The sequence below is a fragment of the Lepisosteus oculatus genome, chromosome 21 (genome assembly GCF_040954835.1).
Source record: "Lepisosteus oculatus isolate fLepOcu1 chromosome 21, fLepOcu1.hap2, whole genome shotgun sequence".
NCBI classification, from domain to species: Eukaryota; Metazoa; Chordata; class Actinopteri; order Semionotiformes; family Lepisosteidae; genus Lepisosteus; species Lepisosteus oculatus.
In genome coordinates this window covers 11,603,989-11,630,801 of record NC_090716.1, presented here as the reverse complement: position 1 = coordinate 11,630,801, position 26,813 = coordinate 11,603,989, and the positions used below count along the sequence as shown (strand labels likewise).

At 40.4% G+C, this 26,813-nt stretch overlaps 1 protein-coding gene across 2 annotated transcripts; it reads left to right on the top strand.

The window, feature by feature from the left end:
• Positions 1-1,644: 1,644 nt before the first annotated feature.
• On the top strand, positions 1,645-26,436 carry chka (choline kinase alpha). Of its 2 annotated transcripts, XM_006642474.3 has the most exons (12): positions 1,645-2,165; positions 3,072-3,180; positions 6,981-7,034; positions 14,890-15,003; positions 16,471-16,604; positions 17,417-17,521; positions 19,871-19,929; positions 20,616-20,703; positions 22,324-22,432; positions 22,870-22,976; positions 23,774-23,855; positions 24,675-26,436. In XM_006642474.3, exons 1-12 carry the CDS (start codon positions 1,930-1,932, stop codon positions 24,732-24,734), a joined length of 1,257 nt encoding a protein of 418 aa, XP_006642537.1. In that variant the 5' UTR covers positions 1,645-1,929; the 3' UTR covers positions 24,735-26,436. The 2 variants fall into 2 exon arrangements, with proteins under 2 accessions (XP_006642537.1, XP_015193764.1); XM_015338278.2 differs by lacking the exon at positions 6,981-7,034.
• The last annotated feature ends 377 nt before the right edge of the window (positions 26,437-26,813 follow it).

Here is a 26,813-nt window from a genome sequence, read left to right as displayed (position 1 = left end):
ATGCGAAAAGAAAAATTCCTAATGCAAGAAATTGTATATGGCTAATAAGGTGATGTGATCTTATCTTATCTTATCTTATCTTATCTTATCTTATCTTATCAACAAGGCTGAGAGGCAGGTCTGAGAGCAGAAGACTCCCCTCCTTCTGGGTGGGACACCAGTCCATTAAAGGCCAACAAGAAAATGAAAAAGAGCCTATTAAGTGTACTTAGCAGATCTTTGGAAAGTTTGATGGGGCACCTGAAGAAAAACCCAGATGCATGCAGGAGAACATGCAAACTCCAAGCATGCCAGAATCGAACCCAGGACCCTGGATCTGTGAGGAGGCAGCAGCGCCGCCCTGACTCACTACATCTGTCTGGACTGTTTTAAGTACACAGGAGGAGAAATTTTAACAAGTCTAAGAACATCACAAAAAATGCAATACTATTCCAGTATAGGTGGCGCCTGTCGCCAAGGCAACAATGTTGAACTCCATTCAATAACAGGCCTGTCTCACATGAAGAAAGACCACTCAGTGCTGGGTGTCTGAAGTGTACATCTGACGTTGACACAACTGTCCTGCTGTGGTGCAGCATGATAAAAACACAGCTTCCAGGTTAATTTCTTCCTATTAGGATTTTAGTCTTCACCTTAGTTACGCAGTATGACTTCTGTCGGCATACAACCCTCTAAGCTTAGCAGGAATCACTAATAGTAGCTGACGTTAATTGGAAGGCGTACCTGAAACTGAATATCATTATTATATCCATTTTTTTCTGGTCTTTGGCACGACTTATATAAGGATACCCAGGTTACAGTTCTTCATTCAGAATAAATAGTCAAGAATCAATTCCATAAAAGTAGGAGACGCCTTATAAGGCTACCATTATCATTTATATTTCAGATAGGAGTGTAAGAACTGAGACAATGGAACATCTCATTTTAATAGGGTATGCTGTGGCAATGGGTGTATTTTGTTGAACAACAGATCATGCCGTCCTATAAAGTTTGCTTGGTTAGCAATTATACAGTACGTGACTCCACCTCTACAGTAAGTACAAACTGTCCAGGTAAATAAGATCACTTCCTTGGCCATATACAATTTCTTGTATTAGGAATTTGTCTTTTTGCATACCCCAGCTTGCTCTCCGTGAGACACACAGGCGAGGAGAGAGAAGCTGGGGGTCAAAGCACAGGGTCAGCTGTTTATACGGCGCCCCTGGAGCAGTTGGGGTTAAGGGCCATGCTCAGGGGCCCAACGCAGTAGGATTTCTCTGCCGGCCACATTCCAGCCACAGGCACAGAGTCACAGCAACGCCCCCCAGACTGTGTCACGTAGTTCCTTCAGTGCCCCCAGGTTGTATAGAGAAACGGCAACAATCTCCCGCCTGAACCGTGGGAGAAAGCCGTATTTACGTAAAGAGAACATGAAGTCCCTCCACATCAACATCTCAGACAACACTCGCCCAGCACAGAGCCAGCTGCTGCTACGCAGTGTTATTTGCCCAAGGTCGGTCCCCATTGATTTTGATAGGCTATGATATCACATGCCAAAGAAGGGGCGAGAATCAAAGGCGTGGTGGCGTGACGTCAGGAATGTAAAACCCAATCGGTGCGTCAATCGAGCAGCAGAGCGCTTGTGGTATTTAACGGGCTGCGCACATTCAATCAATTCAGTTGCTGCAGTGTGTGTGTGGTGTGAGAGAGACACAGGATATCGTTTAAAAACTCCCCCAAGTCTCTGGAATTTTCTTTTTGCTAGGTTGTTGGACAATAGGAAAAGATCAGTATTACTTTTAGTTTATAAGCGTGTGATAAAGAGAATCGACTGTAATTAAAAAAAAAGACTGATCATAAAATCTTTTTTTTATATAAAACGCGTTCCATTCAGCAGATATCCTCTCTTTCATCTTTCCTCCCGATCCTTCTCCAAGACAACAACCAACAATGAAAACCAAGTTCATTAACGGGGTCTCGTCCTCTCCCTCCATGTCCCTCGGTCTGCTGGTGAGCTCCAGCGAGCTGCACGTCCAGCCGGACCCCGAGCCCGAGTGCAAAGACATCGTCCTCGCCGACGAGCCCGATCTGCAGACCAAGCGCAAGGCTGTCCTGTGGTGCAAGGAATTCCTGCACGGTGCGTGGAAAACACTGAGAGAGGAGGATTTCCAGATCAGCATAATCAGGTAACCCCCGTCCTGTACCAGATGTTGAGGGGGCTTGGCGGCGTGGGCTCTCCTGTTGTGGCTTTGGTCACGTCGTGTCGGTGTGGCTGCTCCGTCCACCTGCAGGCGATGTTTCCTTGTTCCTCCAGAGAGCCGTTTTCGACATTCTTGCCATTAATGTTGCGCTTTAACCAGACACATTTGCGTCTGCGTTTCTGGTTAAGAAAGGGGGTGGGAGTAGGAAGTGATGTTTTTTTTTTGTACAAAGCCATACGCAGCTCCCACGTTCAGCTTTTCAGTTTCCATTTTAAGAGAAATCCGTTTTTGCTCAATTTCAGGTGGCCATTGATGAACATGTAAAAAAACCTCAATCAGTAGACACGGTGCTACCAGTTTTCCGCCGCGCTGTGCGATCCGCTGAGGTAGACCAGTCTAGGTTTACTGGTGATGCCTTCAACAATGTATCTTTAAGTTGTGCTATTTGAGTACATAAGACGTGTTTATTGTTCAATATCCGCAGGCAACATCGATTCCTGTATTTTGAGTATCTTCGCAGAAATGTGTGAAATTCTTTTGCTAAATATAGGGCGTGTAACGTTTTCACGTGATAATCTGATGCGGAATTTCAAAAGGAAAGTTTTTTTTTCTCGTTTCTTTTGAACGGGCAAAGTTCCAAGTCACACACAGAGAGGGTTTAAGTGTAAAGCTTAGCTTTCCGACGTGTGGAAGTCTCCATTCCAGCTCAGTACCCTCTGTGACCAACGTTTTTTCTTTTTAACTGTATGAAAATGAGCGTCTCGGAACACCGAAATGGGTTGAGTCTTATGAATGTTGTACTGGAGGTGCCCTACGCCCAAGAATATAGCCTGCCCTGGTAACTATTGTGCAATTTTTCGATCTTTAATAACATCCTTTCACTTACAACAGGGGAGGCCTCAGCAACATGCTTTTCTTGTGCTCGTTGCCCGAAAGTCAAGGAACTGTAGCTGATGAACCCCGCAATGTGCTTCTCCGCTTGTATGGTGCAATTCTGCAGGTGAGTCTGGCCGGGACCGGGGTGTAAGAACCCCAGCTCGTTGACACGGGACCTTGTTTTATTACCGTTTGACTTTGAGATCGTTTGGAAAAAGAGACTCTTGAATGGGGTGAGAAAAAAAAAGTCAGCGATATATTGTTGAAATAGATTTGACGTGATTATAGGGGTTCCCCCCCCCCCCAATAACCAGTCTGTATGAAATGTAAGTGGTATCATATGCTTGTTGACTTACAGTGTATGACTGTTCATTACACATATCCTTTAGAGATGGCTGTGGAATCGCAAATGATACAAATTCCCCACTTAAAAATTGTGAACACTCCAAAACCAGAATTTACAGTAAAACAAATCCAGGTTCAGGAGGATGGAAAATATCTTCTACATCGCATACATTTCTCAGTTTCAGCAAAAGGCTCCCTTATTAGTCTGTTTCTGGTGAATATTCATGCACAAAATTGTAGTATGCAAAATAAAATGTAATAAAAATCTCCTGGTTTCATTAAAAAAAAACTTAAGTTTTGAAGGTGGGTGGAGCATTTGTTTAATAATCTGTTTTATCATGTTGTGACATCTGAATGTAAATTATTCATTATGCCATTAAATTATGGAGCCATAGGCTGTGGGCAAGTGCTTATTGTATGTTGTCAATAAACTTGAGGTTCTGCTCTCGTTTGTGTTCTGACTGCTTGTTGCTGATGTATTACACCATGTTCCTATTAATCTGCAATTTCTTTTCCTAATGTCTTTTGTAATGTTTAAGTTTTTGTCTCAAACAACTTGGGGGGCGGGGGGGGGAAATACATTAAAAAAACAGTTTCTGGGAGTAGCTCCTGTTAAATGTTCAAGAAAGGTCCTGGTTCGTTCTTGCTGGAGCTCGCGGTTTTATGAGAGCACGCGTGCATGTTCAGGGTTTGAGAGTGGAAGCTTGGGCTGGGAGATGGATGCTTGTTGACTATTGCAGGTCCCAGTGAATAATGGACTGGCTGAGGGCTGACCATGTCTCACTTTCTCCAGGGCACTTTTCCTGTGCCGAGTGATTGGCACAATGAGAATATCGGAGGTTGTTGACTTTCCCTCTCCTTTCAGTTCAAATTCCAGTATCCAGTGCCCTTCAAATGGGAGCAGTGGGCAGTTAATAATATTAATAATTAAGTCGTTAATGCATAATAGCTGGCTTGTCGTCTGTATAGGTCAGTTCATATTTCTGACTGTACTGAACCTCAAGATGTTTGTAAAACAGAAAAGACGTTCTGTTATTTCAAAAGCAGCAACAAATGAAATATTGGCAGATACAGGCTCTGCTTGTAGAGCAATCATTTCATATATATATATAAATAAAATGAGATCTTTTAAAACTACAAATACATTTTAATGGCAGAGTTCTCCACCATATGGAATGCACTCAGTGTTGACACTTGTCTGCATTGTGAACCCTCACACTGTTCTCGGCTGTATTTTTTAACAAGCTTATACATTAAAATGTGCACTTGGGCAGTGAAAGCATATGAAGTGAAATTCTGTTCATTTCCGTACTTTACATTTGGTTGGTGGGGATTCTGCATTTCACTTTTTATTTGCGATCAAGAATGTCGTTTGCAACATATTGGAAGAAAGCGAAAAGAGAAATGATTAATTGGATCACCACTACAGGTTTGGTATCCTTGTATTAAGTTTAAATTTAAAATAAGCAAGTTGACCAAAAACAGAACGATTCCTTCTACCTTTATATGCCTGAAAGGGTTTCTGTGGCAGAAGGAAATAAAGCCGGCCTTTCTGCGCTCTTGGTGCGTGCAGGAGGAGGAGAGCTCTTCCTGTGTGTCAGCGTAGTGACTGCATGTGAGCTGCTTGAATGTGGGGCTAAGTTTGTTGTGGGGTGATGTATCACCATGGCTGTACATGCGTGTGTTCTTTGCCGTAGGCTTTCCGAAAGGATGGTGCCTTGAGCACTCTTGTTTCCAGGTGACAGACACGATACCACACACGGTACAGTATGAGATCTCTGAAGTTGCAGCACTACCTTTAATCTTCTTTATCAACCTAGACAGCTAGACTTCTGTCAAGAGGCAGTTAAATAGCTATACACCTCTTTCTTTAATTATTGTTTCATACATTTGGCCAGTGACTGAAATATTAGTATTGGCGCATGTTTCATTGATGTAAAAGCCAGAGGTTTATCCTCAAGATGCTCTGCGATCAAGGAAAACACTTGGAGAGAATTGGGGGGAAAAAAAACGTACTAACACATTGGACGGTAGCAGTTGTCCACACTATTTAAATGCATAATTGGAACTTTTTATGAAAAGTACAGCAGTTTGTGAATATTTAAAGTTTCAGATGGCTGAGGAGGCAAAATGTAAAAATACTCCTGATATAATCTTTTCTGAGTATTTTTATAAAATCTTCAAATTGAAATGATGCCGAAAGGCATGAAATTGAGTTTAGCTGTAGTAGAAGCTAAAGCAAAAATGTTCACTTGATCTTGTAATGAAAAGCATGTAGCAGTAAGTTGAGGTATTTTCCTAGTAGTGGTCCCATTTTGTAGTTTGTATACAGCCTATTTATGTAACTTAAAAAAACAGACCAAAACTATGATGTCATTTTCTTGGTGACATCATTGAATCATATGACCTTATTACTCAAGTGTCGTGCATTTGGTCTAATGGCTTGCTGGTAATCCAGATTGGCACACAGAGCTCTGCTCCATGAGTGGCTGAAGTCATATGACTATACTTAATATGACTATGACTATACTCCGGAGCACCATCTCCATGGACATGACACGCTGCTTTCATGAAGACTTTCATGTTCACCTGAGCGGAGAAGAAGACTAGAGAGTAAAGAGTAGCTTTCAATACTGCAGTATCCTTCAGCAAATGAGCTCTTAACTGTAGAGTACTATGTAGAAAGAATTACACTACTAGCTACCCTGTAGTCTGTCTGTGTTGCCAAAGCAATTTGTAAGGAGTATTTAGGTCTTGATGTATCACTTGTGAAGTTCTCATGCTTTTTGTTTCATGGCCCATATTTTGGCCCATATTTTGGCTGTGTCTAGCATAAGGAATTGAGGGGGACCTCATCTCCAGAACAGAAGAATTCGTCCAGTTATTTGAAGCAACTTCTGTTTGTAAAAGAAGCACTTCCTTCACTAAGGCAACCCTGGCTTGGCCATCCACTTCGGAGGTTTATTTTAAGTCCGTAATGGGTTTCTGTGCCATATTGCAGTGTTGGTTTAGTTTAGAAGGAAACTAGCTGCAACATGCTTTTCATAATAACCTGACCATAAATTCATAACACGTTACAGTGATGGTTCTTCAACCAGTCTACAGAGGAATTTGTAGTCTTTTTTTTATCTTAATGAGATTTTAATTTTGCGTCACACAAATAGGTTCTGTACTTTCTTAAGCTTTACAGTTGAATTCCAGCATCGAACTAATACACAAATTGCTACTGCTGCATATGTGTTTTTTTTGTTAGAGTTCTAGCTGATGTTTAATTCACATTTAAATATTTCTACCTTAACAAATACGTCTCTCCACACGTCCTTATCAGGGAGATTAATAGGCAAATGTAAACATAAGGCATTAAAATCAAATTAAAAAGTAAATATTACAGTCCTGCTGCAAAAGAAAGAGACCTATATTTAATATGGGACTGCTTTCACAGTCTGTCCCTCTAAGTGATTATTTTGTTGGGGAGGGGGTGGGGTGGGGCCTGTGTTTTTTCTCCGTGTGTGAAGACCTTGATATAAGACAGACGCAATGTACTCACGGCTAGTCTCTTGCTTTTTCTTTCATTGATAGATGTCCTGTAATAAAGGCGAACCCACACAGGCAAACAAAGAAAATCACTTTCAAGTAAGTAACTTACTGGGCAGAGTTTTTTTTTTTCCCCAGAACCGGTGTAAATATTGAGGCAAGTGTTCTTCCTGAGCACTTCAAAGCTTGTAAATCTAAGGTGGTGGTGTCAAGCGTTTATTTGGTTGAAGGTGTGTAACAAAGGATTAACTGTCCTGGGTGTTTTAACTTTTTTTTGCCTGAATATCAGAGTCTCCATTTAACCCAGCTTTATTCATTCCGCTGCCTGTAGGAGCCACATCTACCTGAAAGGATTACTGAACTGTTGTATGATATAACAGGGAGGCCTTAGAAAATGATTTTATTTTGCTTCCTATGGATTCTGAATATCAAACCTTTGAGAAGATGTATGCCGTTTTAAATGAGAAGCTGTTGTATTTTGGGAATTGTTCTGAGTTATGAGGAGGTTACAGTCCCCGGCCTGCAACTGGAATTCCCCAGGTGTCCGTGCAGGGTCACTGGGGGTAGGCTTGGGATTGGTCTCACACCCCCTCCGCCGTTACTGCCCTGGGTGCCTGGGGGCTCCCCGCTCCTCGATGTGCTCGCACTCTCCTGTGAGGCACTGCGTGGAGTCGGCCCACAGACAGACGCGCCTCATGGGCGAATGGTTCAAAATGGCACGTATTCACAAGCCCACAGGAAGGCGTGGCATGAGTCCACACATAATTGTTATTGTTTCCCGACTAGCAGGGTGTATAAAACAAAAACCCAAATGACAGCTACACCCTCTTGTTGTTGAACTAACCGATTCCACTGTGTATTAAAATGCTCAGAAATGTAACATGGTAAACTTGGATTATTGCAATCTCCAGTGTTATCAAAGGCACATTAAGAGTAATATCCCGATTTGTGTTGTGAATGTCTTTCAATGATGTGTTTAAAAATGCAATTCTATTTGCAGGCGTAGAAGACAGTGGCTTTTTTGCTTCCCTTTTCGTTTACTTTCTGGTAGTAGCAGATTTTTATTTGAGCAAAGTGGTCCCATTTAATTGGATATGAAGCTGCGCTCCTTGGGAGATCAAAAGGAATGTTCCTGTTAGCACTGACATTCCTTACATTCTCCTGGGCATCGGGGATATTTTGAAGGGCAGCTTCACTAATCTTTGGAATTTCATAGGAACTTGGAGCACGGGTGTACAGACATTCCTTTCCTTGATGCAAGTATGCAGTTTTTGTTTACTGCCAGGGCTGCCAATCTGAAAAATATTTTGAACATGAAAATAAAGGTCTCATCTGTCCTATACTTCCCAGTTTCATTATTTAAATTTCTTTAAAGAAGGATTACCTTTTGGCCTTATTTATGTAAAGTTGGCTCAAATTATGAAATCGCGTTTTAAAAAATTTGCCGCATGACGTTAACATTAATGAAGCTACATTCTCAGTTTATGTATTTTGGGCTTTCATTTTGTTTTTAAAAAGGTTTTTTTTCCTCCTAAATGGATCAAAAAAAGCCCTTAAGGCATAGTTTCTTGGGGAGGTGTGGGGCAGTCACATGATTAACAAGAGGAATGCCCTACAGTGACATGCTGAAGATACAGAACCTTTTTAGTCTTGAACAGAGAAAATTACAAGGAGGCCTGTTGTAAATATTCAGAATCCTCAAAGACATTAAGAAAGTCAATCCAGTGGACTGCTTGGGAAAGAACAATGGAACACGAACCAGAGGCCACAAGTGGGAACTGTGGAGCTGCATTTGAAAGTCCAAGAACAGCAGGGACGTCTTTACCCAAAGGCTTGTGGGAGCATAGAACAAACTACACAGCAGTGTTGAAGGAAACACCCTGGTTTCTTTTAGAAGAAATGGGCGAGATGGGATCAGTGGCTAAGTTAACTACTAATTGCTAAGTGGCTCGAATGGTTTCCTTGCTTTTTGTAACTTTTCTTATGTTCTTAAGGCTGGGTTTTGGTGAATGACTGAGACACCTCAAGAAGTGCTCTCTGTCTGATAGCAGATATTGGCGCTGGGGGGAGGAAATGGATGTTGTATTTGCCTCTCCTGCGCTTCTCAGTACTCTGCACTGTACGTGGATTAAGTGGAGTAACGAATAGAATTGGAAGAAATACGATTTTTGTTTTAAGAAAAAGGAGAAGCAAGGAAGCTTCCCCTCCCCCCATCAGAAAATTAATGTGGTTTGGTCCAGAAGAATGATATCGGCCTGGAGGAAACGAAACTTGAGAGAAAAGGTTAAAATGAGAAAAGAGCTGGGTGTCTTGGTGGTTAGCACTGCGCCTTCTCAACACTGGGTCCGGGGTTCAATTTGTGGGGTGCCAATCTGTGTGGAATTTGTATGTTCTCCCTGTGTCCATGTTGGTTTTCTTGGGGTGTTTGGAGTTTACTCCCATAGTCCAAAGACATGCGAATAAGTTAGTTGGTCCTGGTGTGTGTCTATGTGTGCACCCAGCAATGGACTGGTGTCCCTTCCAGGATGTACAGTACCCTGTCTTGAGGCCTCTGATAGGCTCTGGCTCTTCTGAGACCCTGCATTGGAAGACGTGGTTAGAAAATTGTTGGATGGAGAAAACGGCTACATATTGAATTCGGTCAGAGAAAATAAATCCCAAACTCCAATTGGAGCCATCTCAGTGTTTATTAAATTTATCTTTTCCTCAATAGAAGGCCAGTCTTATCATTTTTGTAAGATGTTACGTTGGAGTTTTCATGGGATGACCGTTTACTAATGCACTGCGCCATTTTATAGAAGCAGGTAATGTGGTTTTTGAAATGGCCAAGGTTTACAAGGAACTTCTGAAAAAGCCATCTTTCCACCCATTTACTCTACTTTTACTCGAGATCACATCGCAATGCTTTTATTTTCTCTATCTCGGTTTAAAAAAAAAGTATATGTTAAATGTCATGAGGATAACATTCTGTTTTTGCCTGCTGTTTTGCTTTAGACTAGGAGGACTTTGCAAAACAAATTTGTAGAAATGCGATCATAGGAAAATGAGTCGGGCAGTTTACTGAGGCCATGCAGTGGTATGACTGAAGCACTTCAGTGATCAATCTGGATGTCGAAGGAGAATCAGTGACATAGGTGAGAAGCACAAGTAAGCTTTGTGCAGTATTTACAATATGGCGCACAACACTAATTTGATTTGCACATGTGAGACCCATGCCCTGGACTTCACTGTTCTTTAACTTAGAGGTGTTCACTCCTGGTCATGGAGGGCAGATGATTCTGCAGGATTTCAGTCCATCCCAACCATTTTCAGACCTTTTCATCCAGTTCAGGGCCACAGGGGAGCCAGAGCCTATCCTGGCAAGAAAGGGTGTAAGGCAGGATACACCCTAAACAGCACTCCAGTCCATCCTAGGAAACAAATAGACATCAGGACATGCTAACTCTCGCACCAGGGCCAGTTTTCCCAGAACCTGGTTAACCTACCAGTATGTCTGTGGACTGTGGGAGGAAACCCATGTGTACATGGGAAGTACATACCGACTCCATGCATGTGGCACCCTAGGTCTGGAATGGAACCCTGAGCCCCAGCACTGTGGGGCAGCAGTATTTAAGCAAGTATCTAGCTGCTGTAGGTTGTTGAGCACGGAGTTGACACCTCAGCCCTCCCGGACCAGGACAGCCCTGTTGTAAGCCCAGGCTTTACATCATGTATGCAAATAATTACATTAGTGTTTCTGAACACCTGTGATTACTGGCAGGCATCCTATTAGAGGATAATCCATTCTTTGCCTCAATATTATCGGGTGTCAGTTAGGTTACCCGTCTACATCATCAGGACCTTGTATCTCCTTCACCTTGTGTGTTTGTTGTATTAATATGTCTTGAGTAGCCCCGTCGTTGTAGGAGAGAGGCAAGATTTTTATGCAACATAAAACTCAATGTGTAGAAAAGGAAGGACTGACTTCATGCCCTGCATTGTTTAGGCATGTTTGTAGTAATTGTCTAGTGAAGAAACAGTAGAGTAATGCTTGACTACTTTTGACTGCTTTGTACTTTATTGCGGCTTTAAAATATCATTTCACTTTGCCTCATTCTTTACCACCATTTTTTTTCCTCCAAAAGTTCAGAAAAAACATGTTTCAGAACCCTGAGTGTTGCCGATAATGGCTGTTGTGACACCTGTTCATAAAAGGGTATTATAGCACTTTACCTCATGTTTGAATGTTTCCATTCATTTGCATTTAACTTGAGCAGTACACAGTTTTCCTTTAATGAGTTGGCATCACAGCCTAGGGTAGTGTTTATAGTATGGTCATGTACATCTGTGGAGAGTACTGGAGCGTCGAGGGCTGAGAGGTATGAGGTGCTGGCAGTCTCACACTGCTGTATTCATGCTGTTATTTAGCACTTTGGTACTGTATATACAGTGTTTGTTTTACAAAGTGTGCTTATATAGACCTGGCATTTTTAAATGAGGCAGAAAGTTCAGTTGCTCTGCAGCTATATAACTGAAGAATTGTTGCCTGTTGCATTTTGGCACTGCTTGAATGAGAAATGAGCTGGTGGAGGGGAGTACACATTGTTTTAAAAGGAACATTCTTTTAAGACTTCCTGCTGAAAGTTTCTTTCCTGTTCTTTAGTGCTAGTGAAAGGACAACTGGTCTACATTCTGCACGTAGTAACTTCATTCCTGCATGAGTACTACATGTTGTGCTATATTCATTTTAATGAGTTTTGAGTTAATACTAGTATTAGTTCACTACTTTAGTGTATTTGGTTTGTATTTTAAATTGAGAATTAATTGTATGAATTATTGTTAGCCTAGATTGATTTTAAATTGATTTTAAAATGAGTAATAACACAAGTGTGTTTATTCCCAATTGAGTCTGGGGATTAAATCAAAATCCACGGAGCTAAAGACTGTTAACTTTTCCTATGTCCCCCCCCCAGTAAGCAGTTTATTGTCAAGTCTAATCATTCTCAAGTTTTCATTCTGATAAGCTCATTTTTCACTTTTAGGAGTTGGCACATGAGCAGGTCCCATGATTGCCCGGCGTGGCGGGAGCCATTTTGTGGTATTTAGTGCAGTCGTGTGTGTTGCCAAAGTTCAGTCATTCTCGGTGAGAAACATGACCGCATGTTGTGAAGGTGTGAGTGGAAAAATGTAACTGCTGCCCCCTGTAAGGTTGTAAGGATTATAAGTTGTTTTGTGAGAAACATACAGTACCATACAGTATTTATATCATGCGTAACTGGGGAGTAAGAGAAGGTTAATTCTATTGTGAAAAGTAAAAGTAATGCAACATTTCAAAGTGTAGACCCTTTTTAAGTGTCTTCATGTTTTTCAAATCCTTCAGGTTGGAAAGTACTATATTAATGCAAGAATTAATTATTAATTTCATACAAAATAGTCCAAGTTGCGTTTAGGGACACTAAAAGCTTGTGCTTAAGTTTAAAGGAATATAAATGGAAATTAATTACTGCATTCCAGTAAAGTCTCGTCTGACAGCTGTCACCATGGAGTTCATAATTTGAGATAAAAAAATGAATAATCCCTGACAAATCTTTAAACTATAGATTCTAGACGTTTCTAACAAGGTTAGATGAAGTTTTTAGTCTTACAGATGAAGTTCTGGCAGATGGTTTTGAGGGACTGATGTACTGTGCCAAAGTTAGGATGTTTTCTGTCTGCTGTGCTTCCTTTGTGGATAGAATAGTTAAATGGAAACTGAAACCTGTCGCTTCAATGTTATTTAGAAATATCTGCTGGGGTAGTAAAAAATTCGTTTTAAAAAATGGACTGTCACTGTGTGAAACTCTTTTTGGCCTTCTTGGTCTGGTACTGCCCTTAAACATTTTCTCCCTGTGTGCATTTGTTTAAAGGCCAGGTGTGTTGGTAGGATTACAGTTGTATTCCTGCAGGGTAATGCGTTTAGGAGGTTTAGTCTGAGTCCTGTCAGCACATGAAGACGACAGGAGAGTGATAAATTGGTGGATTTAAGAAGACATGTTCTGTTAATTTGGTTGTGAACTGGATTTACTATTAAGATATTTAAAATGCTGATTTTGAGGGAGTGAATATTTTAACACCGTTGTGAAGTTATTTTATGTGAACGACACAATCTCATTCATAACGGATCGAGATTAATCACTGGAAGTGCTATGCCCAGCTGAAGCTAACTGAGCTGGGTATTCACAGAGCAACTGTGGCAAACATGGTTTCCCTTTGGACTGTTTGTGAGTGCCTGGTCTAAAAGGACACTTGATAAATCAGGAACTATTGCACAACATTTCCTGACTGGATGCACAAGGAACTAGCGCCTCAGTCAAACCAGGAAGAGACATGGGGAAATTCCACTTAACTGGCATTTGCATCTGTTTCGAAGATGTTGCACTGCCGTGAACTTTAACAGGATATGTGTGCATTGTGCTTTTAATTCATTTCTGTGCACTCTGCAGTGTCTATGGTATTCACTTTAACTGTAACATGGTAATTAAAAGCAAGCTTACCACGTAATCACTGTTCGCCCAGTGGGGCTGTGATGTGGAGAAGAATATTGACGGCATTAAACTTCTTTAATTAAGCATTACGCAATTCAGCTCTTCTTCCCCCTGCCCTCAGTTATGATGTTATTTGAGGCATGTTTTGAAGTAATTTTTGGTTTTTAAGCACAGTAAATTGGCTTTGTAGTTTAAGGTGGAAAACAGTTCTTTCAAATGCTTTTATGTTTATTTTTAAAAACTATGGACCACCTGCCTAAGTCTGACTTTGCAGCTGTGCTTAGGGTTTTGTCTTTTTTTGAAGACGGTAGTAGCAGTCCACAAAGTGTGCCCTTTATGTGTGACACTATATTCACCACATCTTTCCTCTATGGCAAAGTTAAAAACTGTAGTTTAAATTCTCTGGATTTTTGTCTCCTATAATAGTACAAATACACAGCTTTGCCTTTGTACTTTTTAATAATTTAATATTGCCAGCAGCCATATCACCCTGCAACTCACACCTGGCAGCCCACTGAAGCTCAGCAGGTGTGAGGCTGGTCAGTACCTGGATGGGAGACCACCTGGGAAAAACTAAGGGTGCTGCTGGAAGAAGTGTTCCAGCAGGGGCACTAACCCTGCGGCCCATGTGGATCCTACTGCCCCAGCATAATGACGGGGACACTATACTATAAAAAAGGTGTTGTCCTTCGGATGAGACGTAAGACCGAGGTCCTGACTCTCTGTGGTCATTAAAAATCCAAGGGCGTTTCTCAAAGAGTAGGGGTGTAACACCACCGTCCTGGCCAAATTTCCCGTCGGCCCTTATCATTCATGGCCTCCTAATAATCCCCATCTATGAATTGGCTAAATTACTCTGCTCTCCTCCCCACTGAGAGCTGGTGTGTGGGGAGCGTTCTGGCGCAGTATGTCTGCCGTCGCATCATCCAGGTGGGGCTGCACACTGGTGGTGGTGGAGGGGAGTCCCCATTACCTGTAAAGGGCTTTGAGTGGAGTGTCCAGAAAAGCGCTATATAAGTGTAAGCAATTATTAATAATAACGAATCAATAGTGCTGCAGAAATCATGGTTAACAACCAATCACTGAAAAACCGGAATAGTTTTTTGCATTACTACGAGCTTTTCATGCCAGCTACATCATCTTGCAGTTCATGTTTTTTTTTATCATTTAGTGTTATTTTGAGCATGGGGTGCTGGGTTTCAGCTGTTGAATACTAACAAATAATATCAGGTCAACGATAGAACATTTCAGCATTGTTTCTGCCTCACTTATTTCATCTTTGACTTACAAAGGTCTCTCCAGACGCTTTAGGTGATCTACGGTTTTTGTAAAAGATAAAACATGAGTCACTGACCAAAGCTTTTTTGACACAGAAGAACAAGTTGAGTCTGCAGTGGTTTCTGCTCTTTGGCTGGGGGTTGATCTTTGCTGTTTTTTTTTCTGTTTTCCAGGGAGCTGAAGCCGTGGTGCTGGAGAGTGTTATGTTTGCCATTTTGGCAGAGAGGGAACTGGGCCCGAAACTGTATGGCATCTTTCCTCAGGGGCGCCTGGAGCAGTTCATTCCTGTGAGTTGCTATGTGGGAACGTGGTGGCAGCCTGCTTGCTCAGCTTTGCTCCGTGTTGTTCCAAGCTTTGTCGAGCACTGTGTACTCGTGCACAAAAGCATCTTTCATTTTTTCATAGTGCCATCAAATTATGAGATGTTGAAAACATCAGAAATGAGGTTAAAAATGATTTTTATTTGGGTCTCAAAGCAACAAGAGATGCCATTAGATGGTTTCCTAGAATGTAGACTATTTTACTGTACTATTTTATCTTGTTCGGCACTTAAATATTTCATTGAAATCCAGTGAAACAGACTAAACACAATTGGTGCCATTATCTTCATGACCAGTCAACACTAGGGCATGGTTACATTGAAACAATGAATGTCTGTCCTCCCCTCTGGAATACTTAGTGCTAATTGTTTAAAATGCTGAATACCAGCAGGCACACGACAGTACGAATTAGCAGTTGATTAGTTAACACCACACCATTCTAGTAAATACACCTATTGCTCATTTTAGCACCTTCTTTAGGCTAAGAGATTTTAACCCTCTATTTCCTCACTTACATCGTAAGATTTGCAGACAGAGTTCAGAAGAACCAAGGCCAAGTGATTTAAAGTCATGGCAGGCACAGAAGCCAAAACTCAGAACTTTGTTGTAAATACTCTCTACTGTATGTTGAAGGCTCATATGTCTCCATTTTATGCCTTTTGGTTGTTTTTTTTCCCCTATTATCCAGCTATATCAAAGACTTGGGTTACAAAAAGTAAACGCACAAACAAATGCCAGCCTAAAAAGATGTCAACAGCTCAACAGCTGAAGTTGCGAATACCAGCTTTGCTTGTGTTAATGCTTGAAGTTTCTTGTATCGCATTGCCCAATTCAAGCTCAAATCATTTTGAATGTATTTGAGGCTTAAATTAATTTAATGGAGCTGAAAGGGAGTACCTAAAATATGCATTCTTTTTTAATTTTAGTTACATAACTGGCTTATTACCATTTGTCCAGCAACCGGCTGATAGAAGGAAATGGGCATCAGCTAGCTGGGTTTTCTTAAATAAGCCATTCAGAACTGGCACAAATCCCAGCAGCACTGAGTCTAATAGAATTTGCTCTGTTTTGTTCATGGTTGAAAATGGAGCATTCTTTGGTCTGTGATGGTTAGGAAGTTGAGTGAGATTAGCCCTGATAAAACAAACAGTGTGACAAGACAGTTCAGCTTATTTTTTCTGCCAAACCATTGTGTTTCCAAGTTGAAAAGGCTTTTGGTAGACTACTTAATTGTCTCAAGGTGTTTTGAAGAAAGCTCTCTGCTTTTACAGTTTAAATAAAGGATTGTTAGTTTATCAATCACCCAGTTAAGGTTTTATTTCATGGAAATGATGATGATGTTATTTCGTATTTCACTGAAGTAAATAAAAGACAACTCCTATCCAGCAATGAAACTGAACTAAAGTGCATACAATGGCCTAATTTCATTTACAGAGCAGGAAACTGGAGACTCGCGAATTGACACTACCAGACTTATCTGCTGAGATAGCAGAGAAGATGGCCAGGTTCCATGGAATGAGGATGCCTTTTAACAAAGAACCTAAATGGCTGTTTGGGACAATGGACAAGTGAGTTTTTTTCTTATGAATTGCTTGGCTGCTGACAGCAAACAAATCCTCAGACTCTAGACAGTCCAATGTAGGAAGAGGTACTTGACTCAAAGGGTTATGCCTACAATGTCTGGAACAAGCTAGTAATCCAAGCTGTTGATGTAGATTCCCTTGGAAGGTTTTGATGCTTGGATCATAAATCTGCTGGAAGCCCTGTATTGCCTTGTAGTGGACCAAAGGGCCTTCTTTCCTTTCCAAACTTCCTAATGTTCTTATCTGGAGTCATTGTCAAATGGGCAGCTGCAGTGATCGGTGGTTTCAAATTACAATAGTCTCTTCCAATTTTGTCTGGTTTCCCAGGGGTACAGGTTATCACAGTATTTAGGCTCCAAGGGCCTGTGTGACATTTTCATTTACTGGACTACTATGACATTGTAGAGCCAGAATGAAGAGAAGAACTTCCAGCTCTATTGGTGCTGATAGACACAGAAGCAGACTTTATGGGTTGTAAAAAGTTAGAGCTTTTCAGAAAATATTCCATATTACTCTTCTCTGATCTTCAATTGTCAACAGATTGTATTGTCACCTTTTTATTGTCAACAGGACCCACCTGCATGGTCCTCAAAAATATTTTATAGGCATTTTCAGGAGAAAGAAAACATGATACTGAGAAGTGCTATGTTCCTTTGAAGACTAAAAAAGAAAAGACTGTTTTCTTCGGGTATTTTTTTTTCTTAGACAAAGCACAGTGAAGACGCTGTATATTTTGCTGTAATTTGCTTATTTTTTTTATATATCATGATCTTTAATCAAAGTATGACTCAAAACAGGTACCTAAACCAGGTGCTGAGGATAACCTTCACGAGAGAGTCCTACATCAGGAAGTTCGCCAAGCTCATGAGCTACAATTTGCCACAAGAAATGGAGAACCTCAAGTAAGCTAGTCTTCTATTTTATCTACGGTAGCTATAAAAGATCACAAAGGTTTTTGTACAAGTGTCTTGTAAGTCGAATGATAGCCCAGGTTGTGGGAAGTTTTTAGAACTTCCCAGCAAAATTTGATTGCCCCCTCCAGCCTTTACCTCTAAACTTTTTAATTGTGTATAATATTTATTCTTGTAATCTCAGATTTACCACAGAATTGCAAAAACAAATCTCACTAACTTGGATGAATGAAAGACTAAATTTTCTTGGTGTCACTGGTGGATACTTAATGCAGCTATGCACACCAAACCTTCAGGGTCTGTGAAATTTAAGTAAAAAGCTGCATCGTTTCCTAACAGTGAACTTGATGGGGAATTCCAGAGCCAAGGAAATGTTTGTGAACCCCCGCAGAAATTTTATTCACACTACAGAGTGTGTAGTGAGCTGTTCATGCAAGGACACTCTCGAACATCGCTAACTAGACGCAGTTCAGTAACTGAAAGGGAAGAAACTGATCAAAAGTTACAGTTACAAGTCAGTGCTGGACAAGGAGCTACCCCCATTACTGAATCTAAGCATTCACATATTCACACATGTGTACTGTTAGAATTAAATAAGATATATTTGGATTATTTCCAGTAAATTTAATTGGGTTACCTTAACTTTTTATTAAGACTTTATTTAAGATCTAATGATGCTTTAGATCCAAAAATGTGAGAATAATGATCAACCTAAGGAGTTCACAAACAGGCAGCTGTGCCTTTCCATCGCACATTTCGGCCATTTATCATTTAACCACGTGTTGAGACCGAGCGTTCACGTGAAATAGGTTTGCGAAATACAAGCTCAGATGTTGGTAGAACTGGGCCCACGCATTCTTTGAATGTTTGTGGAGTGTGGGCGCCACAGTTTACACTCACCACCTAGAGCTACCTCATCTTTTTGGCAGGGTTAAAGCGAGTTTGTAAAGGATCTTGATTTCTTTTTTCTAGCCTTGAAAAGAAATTGAGGGCGGAATTAATTCTGATACTGCATACTTACAAACTTTTCGTTAACACGTTTAATAGGTCTCTGCTCGTGAAGAAATTGCAAAAATCGATCTGTTTAAATTGAGTGTAAATTGTTTAGGAGAATATATTATGTATTTAGCTCTCTATATATGGTAACTTAATGTAAAGGTGTTCTTTCTGAAAATTGCACTTTCCTGGATTGAATGCTCCAGTGATTTTAAGGTAAAATATTAAATGATATTTTTTAAACATTGTATTACACAACACTCTTGTTCCCATGGGAAGATTGCTTTTTTTAGTTAATGTATAGCATTTACGTTGACTGAAGTATGCCTGTAAATCATTTGTTAGATATTGGCCGAACTGGATTGCCCTGAGTAACTCTAGTTTTCTCTCCCATATTTTTAAAGAAGGATCTGCTGTATAGGTACAGCTAGGTTTTTTCTGTACTGAGTACCAAAGGATGTTGATCATTTTTTAAGGGGAAAAAAAAACATATTTTGGACATTGGACCGTATACAAATTGGCATTTGTAATTCATGGCTGTGACGTGCTCAAGTTATTTTGATATGCAAGCCCAGAATCGCTGTAGTGAGAGTTGATTGGACACAGGTAATGAGGTGAATGTCTAAGCTAGTAAATGTCAAGGAATGAACCAGTATGCCCTGCTTGCCAAGAGAGCACCACCTTCCTGATGTCCAATGCGGGAGGCTGGACTGTTGGTGCACAGTTACCCACAGTCGGAGTGAGCCAGTCATGTCTAACCTGGCAAGATGCTGGATCTAAGAGCAGTGCCACCGTGACTCCCGATACCACACCGGGATCAGTGGGGAGGTCTGAGCAGGACTGGTCTTGTCCTGGGACTTGAGCCCACCACAGGGAGGGAAGGGTGATGCACATCCCAGCGGTACAGTGCACATCCTTGTGTGGCCTATGTAAGCCATGGAACAGCATTCTGGGCTCAATTCATGTCCAACTACCAAACAGGCTAGAAGAGCTGAATGGTTTTCTCTCATTTATGAGATTTACGTTCTTATACCATACAAGAGGACTGGGACACAATCCCACAAGTACAACGTAGTGAAAACAATGCGTTGCAGACGCGATACATTCATAGTTGGCACCCTGATATTGTCAAACGTTTATCACTATAGTGGATTTACTATGCATGACTGTGAAGCTCCTGCATAAGAAATGCCTTCTTACTTTGTGGGTCTGTTGTAGTTGTAAACTACAACTGTAATATCTTTCCCAGGATATTTTTGATCCGGAGCATATAATGACACCCGATTGTCACCTGTGGCACCTAAGCCTTGACCTCTTCCCTTGCATGTCTTTTGTGTGCCACAGGTCTTTACTGGAATCCACTGCTTCTCCTGTTGTTTTCTGCCACAATGACTGCCAGGAAGGTAAGATCACCTTCTCTCTAATGGCAAGCAGATTCAAATTCGCTCTGAAGTGTTCGATACAGGTTTATGCCAAGGATCCCAGCCACTTTAAAATCCTCCACATTCCTCCTGTTATAGTGTTGGGTTGTACAAAGCCATTGACGCCAATCCTTACCAAATTCAGTGTGCAGTGTTTGTTTCAGGACAGCTTGTTGTCCATCATTATTATTTACATTTGTGGCAGCACTGTTTTCTCTGTTCTTTGATTTGTCTGGAATATGAATCGTTTTGTAAGATGACGCTCAAGAGCAGCATTTTTTCTTTTCACAGACTGTAGCACAAGCAGCTCTGTTTATCAGCTTTGGCAGCCATTTTGTCCTTGTAAAAATATTTGAGTTATTTGCCGTGATGTACATAAAGGAGAACAGCGTCATTTATTTGAGTGGTTCTCGCAGGATTGCACAGTGAGCTTGTTTTCTTAATGTCATTCACCAGCATCTCCACAGGCCTTTGTTAAAATGAATGCAGGGTGGTTTAAAATTGTATTCACCAAGAAAGTAGCCATCTTAGGATGGAGTTCAAAACAATCCTGACCAAATTGTAAGTTGTTGATGACTGTGTTAGGATTTTCAATCATTCTCTAATTATGTTTTTTAAGTTTTTTTCCTCTTTTTTTCTCAAAAATGTTTCTCTTTTTCTCCTCACAGGTAATATCTTGCTTCTGAAAGGCAGGGAGAACTCAGACAGACAGAAACTTATGTTGATAGACTTTGAATACAGCAGCTACAATTACAGGTGAGTAATTAACCTAATGTATATATGCTTTAAATGGGGACATTTTATCAAGTATTTTTAAAAATTGTCATTTTTGGTGTGGTGTTTACTACTTTATAGTAGGTTCTGTAGAATCACTTTAAGCATTTTTGTTTGGTTGATACCAGGAATTTGATATGTTAGCATTTTGGAATTAGGAGGCCTCCATTGATCCTCCTCCAAACTTAACCATTTAGTTATGACTTTGGTCAAACATTGAAGATTTTCAGGTCAGTTTCCTACAGGGTAGCATCCCACTCATTTGCTTCAGACACTAGGCATTGTTGACAGCTTGAGTCCGAGACTTGTTGGATGTATCTTTACCCTGTACAGCAGATACTGTGTCCCTGCTGTTCTGTCACACTGCATCAATAACATTTAGTCATGTTCCTTTTAGGGAAAAAAAGCTACCACTACACTCAAATGTTGAAAGATTTTCACTTTGAAGCACAGAGATGAAGGTTTGGGGAAGGATTTCTCCTGTTGTAAACTGTTTAAGAGCTTGTAGATCCCTTTTTTGTTTTTTTACAGCTGCTGGAAGTGCCAGCTTGTTTGAATGGGAAATTCAGTCCTCCCGTATTAAAATATAAATATGGGAGGGAAATTCAGTCCTCCCGTATTAAAATATAAATATGGGAGGGAAATTCAGTCCTCCCGTATTAAAATATAAATATGGGAGGGAAATTCAGTCCTCCCGTATTTATCCCTCCACATTTGTAGATGTGGAGGGATAAATATTTCAGATGCCCCTTTTTCAATCAAATCAAAAACATTTTATTGTAAGCCTCTAGATTTGCTAGTTCACGTTCGAGAAGCAGATGCCGTTTTGCATGAAGAAATCCAGCTCTGAAATGACCAGGAGTGTGGATTGCACCAGACACATTTGTGTGTGAGATGGTATAGGACAGGTGCACTGTACAGGGATTCACATGGACGCAGTCATGTAAGGTTTTCCCATCTGCTGTTGCCATCTGAAATCCAGAGCTATTGAATTGACCTTTTGTACTACATTTTAAAAATGTTGGTAGCTCCGTGCCTTCATGAAACTTAAGATCTTGAAAACGGACATGGAAAAAGGAGAGCAACTCGGATTTCTATAAAGATGCTAATTCCCTGCCTAAACACACAAAAGGAATTGCACTTCATGTGGCATTGTAGGTCATCTTTGTTAAGTGCACGCTTTAAGCTTCTAATCTTCATTTGGAGCTGTTGGCACTACGGACACAGGGCATCATGGGAGTTCTTGGCTTAGATAAAACTCTGGAACATGCAGACTGGAAAACAATGAGTGTAGTGTTGCTTTCACTGACCAATGATAGAGACTACACATGTATACTGTATAAAGAGTCTTTAAATCCTTCTTTGCGGTTTCAAAATTTAAATTGGGTAAACACCGAAGAAATGGGGAAGAATTAAGTTTGTTCCCTGTTGTGTTCTCAGCTGTGTTCCTGCTGAATTTTTTTTACTAACGATGAAGTTGCTTATAAGGTTGTTGTTAAGGGAAAGGGTAATTAAGGGTTGTGAAAGTCTACAAAATTAGGCTAGTTTAAATGGATTTGGCTGTCATTATTTTTATTTCATTTTTGCTGTTTTGTTCCCCAGAGGATTTGATATTGGAAACCACTTCTGTGAATGGATGTATGACTACACCTATGACAAGTTTCCATTCTTCAAAGCTAACTTTAGGAATTACCCAACCAGAATGCAGCAGGTGTGTGTACATTCTGACATCCCTAAGGACGGTTCGTGTTTCAAGGACTGCCGGAAATGTCCAGCTTTTGCACAAAGACCGTCCATGGACGGCAGAGAGTTTTGTAATTTATTTTTGTTGATGTACAGTGAAGGGAACATAGAGAAGGTTTCAGTAAAATGATTACAGTTTACGCTGTAAGACATTAACGACACCAAAAGTGGTGATCATTTTTCATACATTACTGCATACAAATATTTATTGACGTTTTACAGAACAGGGATGTTTTCTTAGACTTCTGGTAATGTTTTTGAGATGTTACCATCATAGATATTGGTATTCTGTCAACTAGTTAATTAACCAGAAATCTGATCTACTATTTGCCTAGGATAAATGAGACAAACCAAGAGTGATTGGAAAATGTAATGGAAACTTTACATACTTGTGTTATTTTACAGCTACATTTCATCAATAGCTACCTGGCAGAATCTGACAGTGGAATTGAAAATTTAAGTCCAGAAAGCCAGATGAAACTTAAAGAAGAAATGCTGGAGGAAGTCAACAGGTGAGGATTCTTTGTGCAGAAGGATGATTTATAGACTTAAAATAAGTTATATATTTTATGCTGTACAACATTTATTCTTAAGCTGCACTAAGTGGAGGAAGTGTAGTGCTCATCTTATTTTTTGTTTTTTCTTTGGTTGTCATATAGGACAGGTGATCTTACTGTGCACTGTCTGACGATACAGCTGTAAAAGATTGCAGTGAAGGGTATACGTACTGTACTTACAGAAATTCTGATTTTGAGCTGGATTGCTGTAATAGTTAATTCCTTTATGGATGCAGGCTACACAGTCACAGTTATCTTCTTACAGACTGTTGATATCTGATCAGCATGGTAATGTGATAATCCCATGTGTCAGGCTGGATGGGTCCATCTGTGACCTGAATTACGGCTCGCCTGTCCCTGTATTACACTGGTTGTAGTCTGTGAATTTAAAGGGTAGAATTCAGGCCTGTTCTGCAGGAAGCATTAGCCCTGCAGTTGATCCATTAAGATTTTAATGCGCTCTATTCCTGCTGTAGGCAAGGCTCCATCCCGATATGCAAGATACTGTTAAACTGTCATTAGGAGCAACTGGCCATGATGTTCATACATACGTGATGTGTACAAGACAGTGTGAATGGGCTCCCACTTCTGCAATAACCCCTCCTGGTGAATATACAATAGTGCTGTGTTATACAGCAAATAGTTCATAAGCTTCCCTAAGCAGCTCTTGTCATATTTTTCTGGGAAATCATCCTCTACACTGTTAGTTCCATTACTGTTTTGTTGAAACTAAATCATTCAATGTTCTGTAGGTTTGCTTTGGCTTCTCACTTTTTCTGGGGTCTGTGGTCCATAATTCAAGCCAGAATCTCCACCATCGAGTTTGGATACATGGTGAGTACACCTATCCGGCCTTTTTAATGGAGTTTCAGTATGAAAACTCTCTCTCCTTTTTATGAGACCTCTAGATCAATTGTCATTAAACTAACAGGTGGCTGTTAGTACTGTAAGCATTGCAGCATTGCATTGTAGTATTGTAATGTTATAGATAAATGCCAGTTTAAGAAAAGGAATTGTTCATCCTTGATTAAACAAAGTTGGTTGTACCAGTGCAGAACTGCTGCATTCACAGTTTAAGTAATTTCATACCCGAGTTATTGGCAGTACTTCAGTATTCAAAGCCATGCCTCATGGTGCTAGACACATGCAGAATTGCAATAAGAGCATTCTACTCAACTAGACTGCTATTATTGTCAAAATGCACTTATCAATTTAGGAAAACTAATGCTTAATACAGAACTCCTGCCTTGTATTTAAAATCCAGTTTCATTAAATAATATATTAAGGGGCAGCTCTGCTGACATTCAAATCCTGTGAAATAATTTGATTTACAGACTGGTAGCCTGTTAATTCAATGCGTTTGGTCAGCTGCATTAGTTGACTTCTCTCTTATTCAGTGCACCTGAGTTGTAGTCGATCAGAGGCAGCCAAGAGCACCCCTTGTGTGATTTTATTTTTCAGAATTCTGTAGAAAGCCTAGTTAGGCAAAGCTTTCATATGCATATTGGAAAATATTAGGATTAATCGTGTCAAATTGAAACGTAGGGTGATCTCTTGATATAACTGGTCCTCCAACTGTCTCAGGACTGCTTAATCTGTCCATCGGGTAAGGGACTGTATGGACTGGGGTACCATGTTGTCTGTGTTTTACAGGATTATGCTCTGGCGAGGTTTGATGCCTACTTCGAACAGAAGAGGAATCTGGGCGTGTGAAGAGCAGAGGGAGGAGGGCAGCTGATCAGAGGGGTGGTGCTTCATTGAGGGGTTGGGGTGGGCTCTACAGACTGGCAGGTGAAGTTCTCAGAGGGGGGCAGCCCTGCTTTGGGGGGATTCTGCGAGGAGCAGCGGACCAAAGTGAAACTGAGGGGTGCCGGGGTGGGATTCCTTGGAGAACTGCTTTTGAGCGTCTGCAAAATGAAGTCCTGAGCCCCAGCTGGGTGTGACACCCAGTCTCATGAAGAAAGTGTTGGCTTGTTTAATTTGGGAATTATTGGATCACAGTTCAAATGGTTGATATGGGGGTTCTGCTGACCTAGAAGATCAATATTATTCTGTCCTAGAGGAGGGGGAATATGTATTTTGGTTTGACCTTCCACCAAGGTCACTGTATTCCATTTGAGGAACAATAGGTTCCTTGAATTCTTCTGATGTGTGTCCCTATATATGTATATTTATTAGAATGACCCACAAGGAAACACTGCAGAATTATTGTGAACTATAGCTCTGTGGAAAGGTTGATGTCTGCACACTAAACTTTGCGGAGGTCTCTGTTGCAAGTGACCACCTATAGCAGCAGGACTGATTAAGACACTTTCAGTTTACTAGTAACTTTCTTGCATCTACAGTACATATGAAAACAGGACTGCCATTAGGAGGATAAGGGCTGTTTTCCTAAAACAGAAAATACAAATGAAGAAATAATCTGCTTCATGTTGCCTGTTGTGTGCTACAACCTTGTGTTGACGGTTTCTAACCGTATTTCATCCGTGAAATACAGGGCTTACCGAGTGCTTTAGCAGTTAACTCTCTGCTGGAGCTGATTTCATTCAAGTTGGTCAGCCAACAGTTGGTACATTCTCAAAAACTTTTGGTGTTTGCTCTCTGGTATTTGGATATGGCTGTGGTCTGCTGTCTGCATTACCAATGGAAAAGTTTGGATTTTCAATTTTAAATGGTTATTATATTACTTATAGCTGTGAAGCAAGTGGGGCAGGTTTTTTTTTCTCAAGCGATTTGGAAATGAGTCTGTGTTTTTACTGTGAAGCAGGGGTGACCTGATGAATGGACTCTCGGTTGACTGCAAAAAAAAATGTTGGATTTTGGACCTTGATGTTTATCACTTTGGTGTGGGAAATGTTGTGGGGAAAAAATAGTTGGGGTTCCTTTTGTGATAAAACATTAAAATCTACCTTTGTTTTTGTTCTTATTTTTGTTATATTTAAAAGTAACATACAGAATGGATATGTGATTAAAAAAACTGATCATTTTTAAAGTTCTGTATATAACATAGTATTTAAACAACATAGTATACTGAGAAACTCAGTTATTATTGTTGCAGATAGTGTTAAGAGCACTTGTCAGTCATTAAAACAGTTTATAAGCAAATAACTGTTGCTTTTTGTTGAATTTAACTTTGATATTCCTAGAAGGGAAATCTTTTTTTAATGTATTTTTGTAAACCAAAAAAAACTAATTTTTTTTTCCAAAATGACATGAATGAACCTCAATGAATTGGAACGCTAAGTATAAAAAAAAATGAAGTTGAAAAAGGGCCAGATATTTGTAATGTTAAAGATGGTTAATGTCAGGCTAGGGTGAGAAACTTAGCAAATGTCCCACGTTGTATCTTAATGGAGTTTAGGTACTGTAAAATTGCTTTGTGTACTTCTTTTCTGCAATAAAAACCTTCAGAATATGTTTTGTATTCAGTCTTTGTTTTTTCCCTCTTACCTCTCTGTCCATCTCACTATACAAGGAACATTTCCTTTAGGGCCTGAAATCACATTTCCAATGGACAATGAAAAGCTTCTAATCACTAAAATACAGTATACAAAAGAGCTTAATTCAGGGACAAGCTGGGCTACAGACTTTGTACAAGAAAAGACAAGTCAGACTGACTGGTAGACAGCAGCTCCCCGGTTGAACAATTTAATCCGGCTTTGGAAAGTTCTGGTATTTGAAAGTGCTACATCTACTTTAGTCTGTCTTTTAAACACATTCACACTGTGCCATGTCTAGTCAGCTGCTAGGAGGTATTCCTTGAAGAGAGCAGTGGGTTTTGGCTGTAATGTG